Here is a 12,593-nt window from a genome sequence, read left to right on the forward strand (position 1 = left end):
ATCTGTCAGAAAAATTCCTCAACGTCTCCCATAAAATTTGCCTTCTAAGAAAAACGGTCTTTGGTTGGAAAAGAGTAACTGGCATGTAGCAATAATAAAGGAAAACTATAAACAAAATAAACTAAAATGAAGGGGAAATTTTAGACGTATAAAGAAAACAAGGTTTGGAGAAAGTCTAGGAGTGTCTAAGAAGACCAGGTGGCAGTAGCTCTCTCAGTTTTCTGTTTGTGGATTTTGGACAAATCTCTTCATTTTCATTAGTCTCCTTTTTGCCCAGTGTGAAAATCAGGTTATTTGAGGATACAAAGTGAGTTAATCGTTTAGCCCAGTGCTTATCATATTGTGGCTGCAAATGTTCAGTCCTCTGGCATGAATCTCATCTATAATATCATTTAGTAAAACATCATTTCTTTTATACACATTGTCCATTAAAGCATGTAGCTAACAATGCACAAAGAAAGATAAGACAGTATTAAAATAACTTGGAGATTTACTACACTAATTCCAGTTTCTAGTTCTTGAAACATGCCTTGAAACATGGGATATATGTTTGTTTTAAATGAGCAAACATCTTTGGATACAATTCTGGATATCTTACTCACATACTCTTTTCTTATAGTACTGTAGCTACATGAATGCACCTACCTCAAATGGATTCTGTTCAAAGTATTTAATTTGTTCATTTACGAACTCAGGGATAACATAAATGAGACCAGTTGGAATTAACCAGACCTTAGCTCAGAAATATTTGGCCAGGGGACTTTGAGTCAATTATTACTAGATTACTCAATATTTTTTCAGAATAACACACACAAAAATCATTATCATGTAAAATCTATTGAGCTAAATGTTTTCTCAAACAAATTTAATATTTTGTGATATGAAATACCCATAGTAGTGCAGTGAATACAGCTGGTGGGTCCCTGTCTTACAACCTACAGTGTGACATTATTCAAAGAAGAATGAGCTGTCTGGCGTTGCAGTGAAACTCTGAGATTTTTCAATCATTTCTATACGCAGGATATGAAGTAGCAGCTGTGCTTGAGAATGAAAGGTCAACACCACAAAGAGTTTGGTCACCACAAAGGAAATCTTGGTAATTCAGCCTGCTTAGTAACTCAGCAGTAGTTACTTACAGGAACACTTCTTGTCCCCAAGGATCCATCGAAGAACCTATGGTTTGTCTTAATTACTCTTAAAACTGTTAAACTAACAAACTGTAGTTACTGCTCACAAAGAGATATCTGGCATATTAATGTGAATCATTTATCCATATCAAATATTTAAGACAGTATTTTATAACAGGACATTTTTATAAAATATTAAATAGTCTGCCCTGGCTGGTGTAGCTCAGTGGATTGAGCATGGGCCTGCGAACCACACATTCGTGGTTCGATTCCCAGTCAGGGCACATGCCTGGGTTGCAGGCCAGTTCCCAGCAGGGGACTCCCAAGAGGCAACCATACATGGATGTTTCTCTCCTTTTCTCCTTCCCTTCCTCTCTAAAGACAAATAAATAAATAAATAAATAATCTTTAAAAAATAAAATATTAAATAGTCTTGCTATTCCTTCACAGTNGAAACTCTGTGAGATTTTTCAATCATTTCTATACGCAGGATATGAAGTAGCAGCTGTGCTTGAGAATGAAAGGTCAACACCACAAAGAGTTTGGTCACCACAAAGGAAATCTTGGTAATTCAGCCTGCTTAGTAACTCAGCAGTAGTTACTTACAGGAACACTTCTTGTCCCCAAGGATCCATTGAAGAACCTACGGTTTGTCTTAATTACTCTTAAAACTGTTAAACTAACAAACTGTAGTTACTGCTCACAAAGAGATATCTGGCATATTAATGTGAATCATTTATCCATATCAAATATTTAAGACAGTATTTTGTAACAGGACATTTTTATAAAATATTAAATAGTCTGCCTTGGCTGACTATTTAATATTAGTGGATTGATATTAGTAGCTCAGTGGATTGAGCGCAGGCCTGCGAACCACACATTCGCGGTTCGATTCCCAGTCAGGGCACATGCCTGGGTTGCAGGCCAGTTCCCAGCAGGGGACTCACGAGAGGCAACCAAACATTGATGTTTCTCTCCTCTCCTTCCCTTCCTCTCTAAAGACAAATAAATAAATAAATAATCTTTAAAAAATAAAATATTAAATAGTCTTGCTATTCCTTCGCAGTCTTCTATGACCTTTCGAGAAGACTTGTCCAAATGATATCAGGATGCAGCTCCAGCTGCTGACAAACCTGCCCACACAGCTCCCCCAGCGGTTGCTCCTGCCTACTGATGTCACCGTTCTAGGGGGACTCACCAGACTTCAACTGGCCAAAAGCTTATTCACCGAAAATCAATGGACTGAATGAACAATGTGCTACATTTCTACATCTTTATAGCAATTGTTAACATCTGATAGAGCAAGACTTCTGCTTTCAAACAGAGACAGGAGGCCTAGTTTCCTGATCCTCCCACTGACACAGACAGTAACCATACAACACTGTATGTAACAATGACACAAGAAAACAGTGAAAAATAGAAACAGGCCAAGTGTTGAAGGGCTGTGGAATGATATGGTGGTGAGCTTCCTAGACTTTCTTTTCCCCCCACACATTCCATATTTGGAACTGAAGAAACTGACATCTCAGAAATGCCAACAAATGCAAAAAAAGAAAAAAAAAAATCAAACACTACTCTCCCCAACCAAAGAATCGGGAAGGGGCAGCCTAGAAAGAACACGAAAAATTTCAACAGTGATTTCTCTACTTTTTCCAAACACCACAGCGGGGCGGGGCGGGAACTGTGACCACATCCTTCCCCGAGCCAGCAAAGGCCTAGCAGAAAGTCTAGACTTCCACCCAAGCTGAGAGCAAGAACAAACACTGTCCCTTTTCTACGTGGCTGGTGTCAGAAAAAGACTAATAGAATCAAGGCTTTCAATACCACTCATATTGAAAGTGAGGCCATTGTTTTCCCCAGTGGTGTCCATGGAAACCATGTAGTAAGCAAATGAAGTATTCTTACCTTTCCCTGCTAAGGAGCTATCATGGAGGTCTAGTGTAGAGCTGAAACCCCCAATTCCTTTCACTGGCATCTGGGATATATTCCCTCCCTGCTCAAGGCCTACAGGGAACCTGGACTTCTATCTTCACATAGCAGGAAAGAGGTTGTATTTCTTCCCCCTTCCCCTACTGGAGCAGTGTCAAAATAAGCTAGTTAAAACAGAAGACTTAAATAACATTGACAGGTCTTATAACATAATGCCCAAAATGTCCAGGTTTCAACCAATACCACACATCATATCTATAACGAGAAGATCTCAAATGGAATGAAAAAAGACAATCCATAGATGCCAACACTGAGATGTCAGCAATGTTAGAATTATCTGAAAAAATATTTTTAAAGAAGCCATCAAGAACATGGTTCAATGTACAATTATGAATATACTTGAAACAAATAAGAAATAGAAAATCCCAGCAAACAGATAGTTAATACCAATTGAGACCAAATGGAAGCTCAAAAATTGAAAAATATAAGAACCAGAATCACAAACTGAATACATGAACTCAGGATCACAATGAAAAAGATTGAGGAAATAATCATTTAATTGGATGATAGAACATCAGAAACGATCCCATCTGAAAAATAGAGACAAATAGACTGAAAAAATTAACAAGAGTCTCAAGGAACTGTAGAACAAAAATTTAACGTTTGTGTTATCAGAGTTCCTAAAGAAAAGAAAGAAAAGGGTGGGGTTTAAAAAGTACTCAAAAAATAGTGTCTGAAATCTCTCCAAATTTTACAAAATATGTAGATTCATAGATTGAAGAAGTTAAGCAAATCTTTAAAAGGACAAATCCAAAGAAATCCATATCAACATGGTATATCAGAGTCAAGTTTATGACAACTAAAAACAAAGGATAAATCCTAAAAGTGATAAAAATACCTTACCAATAATGGGGTTGGGGTTCTAATAACAGCAAATTTCACATTAGAAACCATAGAGACCCAAAGTTTTTCAACTGCTGTATTAAAAGAAATGTCATCCCAGAATTCTATACCCAGTGAAATATCTACGCTTGATAATAGTTTTTTAAAAAAATTAAACATGTAACTTTATTAAAACCTAGCAATTATACTTCCTAGCACTTACCTCAAAGAAATGAAAATGCTCATAAAAACCTATACACAAATTCCACAGCGGCTTTATGTGTAATAGCCAACGAATAGAAACATCCCAGATGTGCCTCAATTGGGGAACAATTAAACAACCGCAGCACATTCATGTCATGCAGCTCGACACAGCAATGGGAAGGAACAGATGACTGATGCGCGCAACAACCCGGTTCTATCTCCTGCGCCGGGTGCTGAGTCGAAAAGACCAATCTCAAAAGGCTATGGATCCTATGATTCCATTGATGGCATTTATGATATAAAATAATTACAGATATGGACAAGGAATTACTGGTTGCCAGGAGTTCAGAAGGTGGTGGGGGCTGGAGGGAGTAGATGTGGTTACGACGGGCCAGCATGAAACCCTATCGGGTTTCATGGCGATAGGTATGATAGGTTCTGTAGCATCACTGTGTCCACATCAGCATCTTGATTGTGATCAAGTCCTATGACTTTGCAAGATGTTTCCCCTGGGAAAAACGACACAAAGGATACTCAGTGCCACGGAATTATTTCTTCTCACTACATGCGAATCACCTGAAAACAGTTCAATTTTTAAAAATAACTCTGATGGAACAAGGCCCTCTCGTTCTTTCTCAAATGACTTCTCTTGGCTTTTTCTCCTGCATGCCGTATTCAGCAGCTCCATGACACTGCAGCCAGGGCCTTGGCAGCAGCTGTGGCAAAGTGCAAGTTAGAGCAGGAGAAAAAAGTAAGCAGGAGCCAAGTGATAACTACAGCTGACAGACTGGTTTATGGAATAGAGGAGCCAACCTTGTGGGACTCCCCAGAATAACTGGGAAACACTCTGACCATGAACTCTTTGTACTAGTAAGGGCTCACTTGTTCATTAAAAGTAATTATGACATTACTTCAAGACCATGGGCCAGTAAGAATGGAAACATCTATGTTCTAATTATTTCTATGACTTTAACCAACAGATTCTTTAGTGCTATTCCATTAACCTAGTTAAGTAATTAAAAATTCTTCAAACTGACCATTTTCTAGAACAGGGCAATATTATAATTTCTCCAAGGTGAAGACAAACAATTATTAGCCTTATAAGCATTCACCAATTCTCTAGATGTACTAGAAAGCCAGGTACTGTACAAAAGAAGTTAAAAAAGGGAGTTGCTGCCTCTGAGAATGTATAACCAAACCAGAAAACATACACACAAAGAGATGCAGGAAAGAAACAGCCAATGCCGAAAAACTGAACTGTCTTCTTACATGCGCAAGTCACTGCCCCCACCACCACCGATGATCCGGGAAACTATACTCTTCACCTCTCCACGTCAGTCTCGGGCTGAGTTCCTTCCATTCCTGCATGAGCCACCTGCGCTTCACACCCACCTGGACTGCATACCTGAAGCGGTGGTGAGGAGGAGTCACTTGTCCACCTGGCGATGATTTACACTGGGTCATATTCCGCGGTAATTATTGGGGTCATAAAAAAGAATGACACAGGGCCTTGCCTCTCAAGGCTTGCTGGGGAGCACACACGTCAACAAGTAACACACATCACAGTGATCAGCGCGACTGCACGTGTCTGGGCAGGGTTGAGTAGAGGTGTAAAAAAGAGGGAGCGAAGAGCACCCAATGTATGGACATTATCACCTGTATTTATGCCATTCTCTTCCCTTGAAGTAATGAGGCAAATTGAAGCCGTCACTGGTATGACATCAGGGTACCTGCCCAGAAAGATACTTGCCTGTTTCCCAGAAGACGATGGAGTCCAAGTGTACAAACTGTAAGGGACTGATGTATGCCTAATTGCCACAAATTTAGCTGTCATGTTATACGAGCCCAAAGGCTTTTGCGAACCTCACTTCTCTCATATGTGAAACAAGAGAGTGGACTGGCTCTAAAACAGCAATCCGCAACGTCGGCACCACAGACTGGTTTTGTGGAAGGTGGGGGGCAGGTGAGCTTCGCTCACCCCATTGTGGATTGGGGATGGGGGAAGGGAGGGGAGACAGGAGGCGGAGCTCAGGCGAGCTTTTGCTTGCAGCCTGGTTCCTAACAGAATGTGAACGATGACCAGTACTGGGGCATGGCCCAAGGGTTGGGGACCCCTGCACTCTAAAAGACCATCCCAGCTCGAAGTTACTGCTTAATTACCGCCTAGTATTTCTATAAGGCAATTCGAACAATCTCAGCTCCTCCACTTTTTAGGGAGGTGAACTTAGGCAAGTCACTATCTCTCCATGCCTTGGTTTCCTCCTCTATAAAGTGGGCAAATAATATAACATCTCATAGAATTGTCAGGAAGATTCAATGAGTTCATGTCTGTGAAGTGCTTAGAAGAGTCCCTAGCGCATACTAAGTGCTGTATAAATACTGCCTATACTATTATTGTTTTTATTATTTTAGATTTCCAATGATATTTAAGCATTTCACTTAAAGCATTGAGAAACTTCACTGTAAATGTACAGACTGTTTCCATATTCTCCCCAAGCCTCACTGAGTCACCATCAGAAACTCATAAACTAATAAATTAAGGAGTCACATTCTGCTAAAAGCATACTGCTCAGAAATCAGGCAGGTTCTTTGGGCAATGCTATAACCTAGAGGACGTTGCTATAATATCTAATATTAATATATAAAATAATTCCCTCCTGACTATAATTAAATAAATAAATATATACTCCAAAAGCTGCTGAACACTCCAGATGACCTGAACACCTAACTTAGGGCCCACCAGATCCTCTCTGGTCCAATGTGGGTGTCATTCCAGCAGCACAGGCACTCAATTCAGTCAGCCTTGGGTGGGGCCTGAGATTCCACATTTGTACGAGTTCCAGGTGCCGCCAGTGCTGCTGGTCCACGAACAATACCTTGAGTAGCAAGACACGAAGCTAAGACAATCAGAAACAGACTGCACAACTCCAACGATTGACTTAGTTGTGCCAGAGTTCTGTTAATTGGCCAAATCTGGAAAACGTCTTACTTACCACATTGTTCAATCACAGTCAGGTCCATAAAGTATTTCAGAACTTAGATGGAACTGTGACATAAGTACATATATAAACATGAGAGGTTCCACATGGGCAAACATGCCGCTTAGGATTTAATTTACATAATAAAAATTTCACAGTTAGAGTTGAGCTGACATAGTCTTCACACATGGGTGCGCATGATGGGGGAGACATCTCTGACTTTAATTTGGACAACCGTGGGAAGGCCTTTATTTAAAGACATACTACAATCTTTGTGAAAGTGGTATTTCTATGTAAGCATAGTATTAGAAAGTGATTGTGGGATAGTCTCTGCTTTTTAAACTTTCAGTAGAGCTCGTGTTTTCCTACAAAAGAGTCTTAATAGTTAGTTGAACAACGTCTTAAGATTTAAAGTTAAAATTATAGGTATCTGGTCAAAAGAAAAAAAAAACTGGCCTAATTCTCAGCAGCCAGAGCATACAGTGTTCAGCAGTAGTAAGTAAGGCCTGCTTGAATTTAGTTGGTAGGGTAACAATATGGGTGTGACAATTTATAGTTTTAATCTGAACGTTTCACCTAAAATGTCATTACGGTGTGCTTGAATGTGATATTGTTATGTTACAGAATAACATGCTTATGATTTTGTAATAAAAGAGTTTATAATAAAACAGAGGCATTATTTGTGCTGGACCCTGCAGTATGGCAAGGCCTACTTTTTGGGTGGACTTGAAATTAGAATTAAAGCCTTTCTGAAAAGAAATTAAAATAGAATTTTGTTGAAGGGAAGGCATACAGTAATGATAAAAAGGAGGGCTTAGGAGGACGTGAAAAGCCAACTCTCCTGACACCCAGCTAGCCGAGAAAGACTCCCCAATAGTTCACGGCTTGCAACAACAGATGCAGCAAAGTTACAGCTCTTGGAGCTGCTGAGTCCTTGCCATGCTTGAATAAACTCCCCTCCAAACCTTGGAAGATGTATGACTTTGGGATTTCAGAGCTTTCCAAAAATACGCGAAATGCAGAAACACTCCCCTCCTTTGCCAGAACACGTCGGCCCTTTGTTTACATTACATTTTCCCTTTCTATACGTTGGAAATAATAAGCCCCCTCATAGCATTGATAAGATGGAACACGGGGTAAGGCAAGTGGGAGGCAGCTCAGTCAGTTCTGTCTTGAAATCTTCTTTCACACCTCGCTCTGAAATGTAAATATGGACCCGGGCCAGCTCTCCCAGCCCAATGACTTTGGCTGAGGGCGGTTGGTATGGAAGTCATTTCCCTTCTAGGTGCAGTAGCTGCTTTCCACAGACTCAACAAAGACACGAAATATCATTAACATCTGATTCTGAAAAGGTTGACAACCACTTCTTTGTTTTACCCAGGAGTCTGGGGAGAGCTGCTGCATATTACTCTATCATGAGCAAAATTATACCTATTAAGCTCTGATATGAGTATTGGAATATTTCTCCCGTTTGTGCACAGCACTGGAGCCTGAATATGCCTATTGTTTTCACAGTATCCATTACATATTTTAAATGGCATGGAATGATCATATATGTAAACATTACTTCAGCTGAGGCTGAGTGATGCTTGGCAAAGCAAGAGAGGCTGTCTGACCTCCTTGGGCCTTGGTTGCAAGAAAAGAGGTGCCAAAGTACTTTGGTGGGGGATAGCTGACGGTTACAGAAAGGAGAGAGATGGATTGACCAGTGGGTGTGGCTGCATTAAACAAGGCGTGATCCCTGCCTTCGACACAGACAAAAACCTACAGGCCTCAAACTAGCTTCTCTATTTTGTGGCATACAGAAAGAGGATGAAAGGCTTGCCTAAGGGTTTGAAACAGCAAGAGGGAAAAGTCTGGAAAAAAGGGGAGAAAGCTTACTGGTTACAGCTTCAAGATTCATGAAGAAGAAAGGCAGGGGGAAAATGCCTCCAAATTTAAACACACTTCTAAAAGAGCCATTAATAATCACATTCTCTAAGATAAAAGCAAGAATCCTAAGCTGTTTTTTTTTTTTTAAGCACTGATGTTTTTCTTTCAGTCTTTAGAATAGGAAATGGAATAAGCCTAAAAATGTGAAATCAATTGATTAAGAACTCTAGAACTCCCCAGGCTCCTGAGGCACTCGGATGGCTGAGCTCTTCTCTCTGTGTGTAGCAAACCTTGCGGGCCGAAACATTTCTGCTCACAGAATGTCGATACTTGGAGTAACCTGTGATCTTACTCATGTACAGAGCTGAGTGTGAGCCTTCACCTAACATCTAAGTCCTTAAGTCCTGAAGTCCTGGACTTATATTGGAATGTTCATTGATAATTTTCTAAGAGACACCCTCAAAATTGTCCCTGCATTTTACTCACCATTAATCTATATTTAGACTACATTTTCTGCCTTTTTTGATTAGACTTGGATTTCCCTGATAGCCAGGGACATAAACACGAGGGGGAAGAAATAAGTCATTATTTGAAGACTTTGGATCAGGCTGATGGAAAAAAAAGTTTCCTCTAGGCCAAATATACCCCAAAATGTTTATTGTGCTAAATAATTCTATTTCCTTGATAGATGGCTCACAATCACTTTTAGCCTGAAAACCTGGCCTTAGGCAACATTACAATAACAACCTAATGGCTGTTTACTGCTCGGAAAAGAAGGAAAATTGCTTCTTTAACTCTTCTTAAGTTATTCTACAGCAAATCAAGTCAGCAGACAGGTTTTTTAGCACCTACCCTATAGAAGTCAGTGTGCTAATGAAAAATGAATGTCTCATTCCCCACTATATTTTGAGCTTCTTGCCAGCAAAACAAAGTGCAACAAAAGATTTGACCGAGGAGCAAATATCAGATCAAAACAAGATGAGATACACTGGCAAGTGAGTGATAACAGACAGTAATAGATGCCCCTGGATATCAAGACAGAAGTGATCCCCTCCAGGGGTCATGGGGCTTTATCAGGAACATGAGATTTGCCCTCCAATGAACTCATTGCTACTTCTCAGAATTAAAAGATTAGCAAAAGGTGGTCATGTTTTCCAGAACAATATTTTAAGTAGCTTTCTTTCCAGTCTGCCTGGCTTTTTCCTCAGTGAAGATTTTTATTTAAATACCCACTTTGCTTGTCAGTAGGCTGTCTCTTTTTAAAAACATGAGACGTCTTAACAATCGATCAATCCAGTGACACTGAAAAAGATAAACTACAGCACTAGCCATTTGGGGAGATTCGGCTGTGCTTCTCCTGCCTATTATGTTGAAATGACATGGAGACAAGCTGTCCTCACTGCCACCAAATACACTCCCCCATACACATGGGCACCACCACGCTCCAGGCTCCAGATGCCCCGATAGTTTATTCGCTATGGAACTACATGCTCACTTACCCTCATTTGTGTGTACCCACATGCACACTGTACAGTCTTGCTCAAGAAATATTGTAGCTATGGCTGTGAGTATAAATAGGTTAAGTTTTCTTTTTGAGCAATGGAAGAGAGTTTCTGTTTCTCTTCTTTGTTAATGCAAACATTATTGAGCAGGCGCGAGAGTCCAACGTGTAAGCACCACACTTTCCGATGAGGTATGATTTTATTAGTCCCAAATAAAGGGTTACTGCGCAGTAACCCTGCAATTAGCTCACACCACCCGAAGGACAATGGCAGCAGTGTTTCCCTAGAACTGATGAGGATTCCAGGTGTTTTGAACTTGGGTGATTATTCTCACAACTCAGACAACTAGTCAAGTAGCTGTTTTAAGTCCCAAGTGTAAAGGACTTGTTTGTAATGTCCAAGGCAGGGCAATATCTAGATTATTTGGGAAAAGTTTTGCAAAGAGAAGGGCTACAATTTATTAACTCTTAACAGGTGTGAAACAGAACCATTTAAAATCGCCAATCTGTTATTCAACACAGCATGCCTTCAACTGGAAAGGCCGTATAAAAATCGCATGCAATTCAGAGGAAATAACCCAAGGAGTTTGTAAGTCTTCCCTAGTTCTTAAGCAATCTAGTCACATTTAGTAGTTCATAATACTGACTGATCTCTTTTCCATGAAATGAAATCTGAGCTAAACTCCATTAACGCCTCTTCCCTGAGCTGACATTTCTCCTGCCCCGGGGCTCTCCCCTTCTCAGAACTTGTTCTCTAACCTCAGGTGGGAGGAGCACAACCTCAGGGCAAAGATGCTACAAGATTCAACTTGGGACAGGCTTCTTGCCCTACTTTGCCCCTGATACATACGGTGCTTTCAAGAGTCCAGTTAGTTGATTTCTTTGTCACTCTGGATTAAAGTGTCACTTAGACCCCTTGCTATGCTAACACAGGTCTCCCTACTTCTCTGAAAAGCATTATTTCTCCTCTCATCAACATTCCCCCCATTCGTCTGGGGATCTACCCGTGTCAGAATGGAGCTACCTCAGGTATCATCTCTTGCACTTGGGAAACCAAACTGGACTTTCCTCAGCTTCCATCACCAGCTCAAGCCTCAAATAAAATGCACAGATTCACACGGTCAAGCAGTACTGAAAGTGTAAACTCAACCCAGCACTGGCCTGTGCACTGAGTAGAAGAAAAGAGCAATAATTAAAGATAAAGATAGCTTGTAATGTTCTAAACTGACTAAAGAGGGAAAGCATGTGGACTTTTGAGAACAAGTTGTAACAAAGGTTGGATGTATTACATTAGAATCAAGTAGAGTCTCGTGTATTTAGCAGCCAGTACGCAGTTACACACCAGAAAGGATGTTAGAGTCTAAAATCCTATATAACGCAGGAGAAAGGTACATACTCAGTTTATTTTCTCAGATTAAATATCCAGCCCTAAGTGATACAATCACAACTGATATTTTAATAATAATCCAGACAGAGCACCTTCTGCACGTTGGACAATATACAGCTATTTGATACCACGGTTAATCAAGCTGTATTTTAAATACCCGAGATTCCAATGAAAAAGAAAGCTTTCACTTAAAACTAAACCTCTACAAAAAGAAAAAAAAGAAAAACACTAATTACTAAGTTTTCCCCAAGAAGTTCTCATGTTTTAAACCCAGTGAGGGGAGGATAAGACACTTTCTTATCTATTTGCAATGCAATATCCTATTTGCCTTATCTTGATTTAAGTACAAACTGTCTAGAATATTCTATACATACAAGAGGAAGGCACGTACACTTGTAAAAAGCCATGATTACTTGTCCCATGGGCTTTGAAAAGGAAAAGAAAGTGATATCTCATATAAAGAGAGAAGGGGGAAAAATCTGGGCCAATACTTTTTACTTCAAATACCTGATAACTATTAAGCACCTTTATTGAGAGCTTGCAGAATTCAGGTTCAAATGCAATGGTAATAGTGGTAATAATTTACAACTGCCAAGACTGTCACAGTTCAGGAAGTAGTATTCTTCACTTGATTGTCAAAGCACTGCAGAGCAGGCAGGTCTATTCCCCAGTTTAAAGATGAATCAAGGACTCCAGTCCCCTAGCAGTTTCTC

General features: G+C 40.1%; 1 protein-coding gene across 1 annotated transcript in view; it reads left to right on the forward strand.

Moving 5' to 3' along the window:
* Positions 1 to 5,363: 5,363 nt before the first annotated feature.
* The window catches only part of LOC118988778 (U1 small nuclear ribonucleoprotein C-like), a 69,832-nt gene continuing 62,602 nt past the window's right edge, over positions 5,364 to 12,593 (forward strand). Inside the window, exon 1 of the mRNA XM_037048738.1 lies at positions 5,364 to 5,558. Coding sequence (XP_036904633.1) covers positions 5,364 to 5,558 — 195 coding nt within the window. The remainder of the gene's footprint in view (positions 5,559 to 12,593) is intronic.

This window comes from Sturnira hondurensis, unplaced genomic scaffold (assembly GCF_014824575.4).
Source record: "Sturnira hondurensis isolate 20B ecotype Veracruz unplaced genomic scaffold, ASM1482457v3 Scaffold0006413, whole genome shotgun sequence".
NCBI lineage: Eukaryota > Metazoa > Chordata > Mammalia > Chiroptera > Phyllostomidae > Sturnira > Sturnira hondurensis.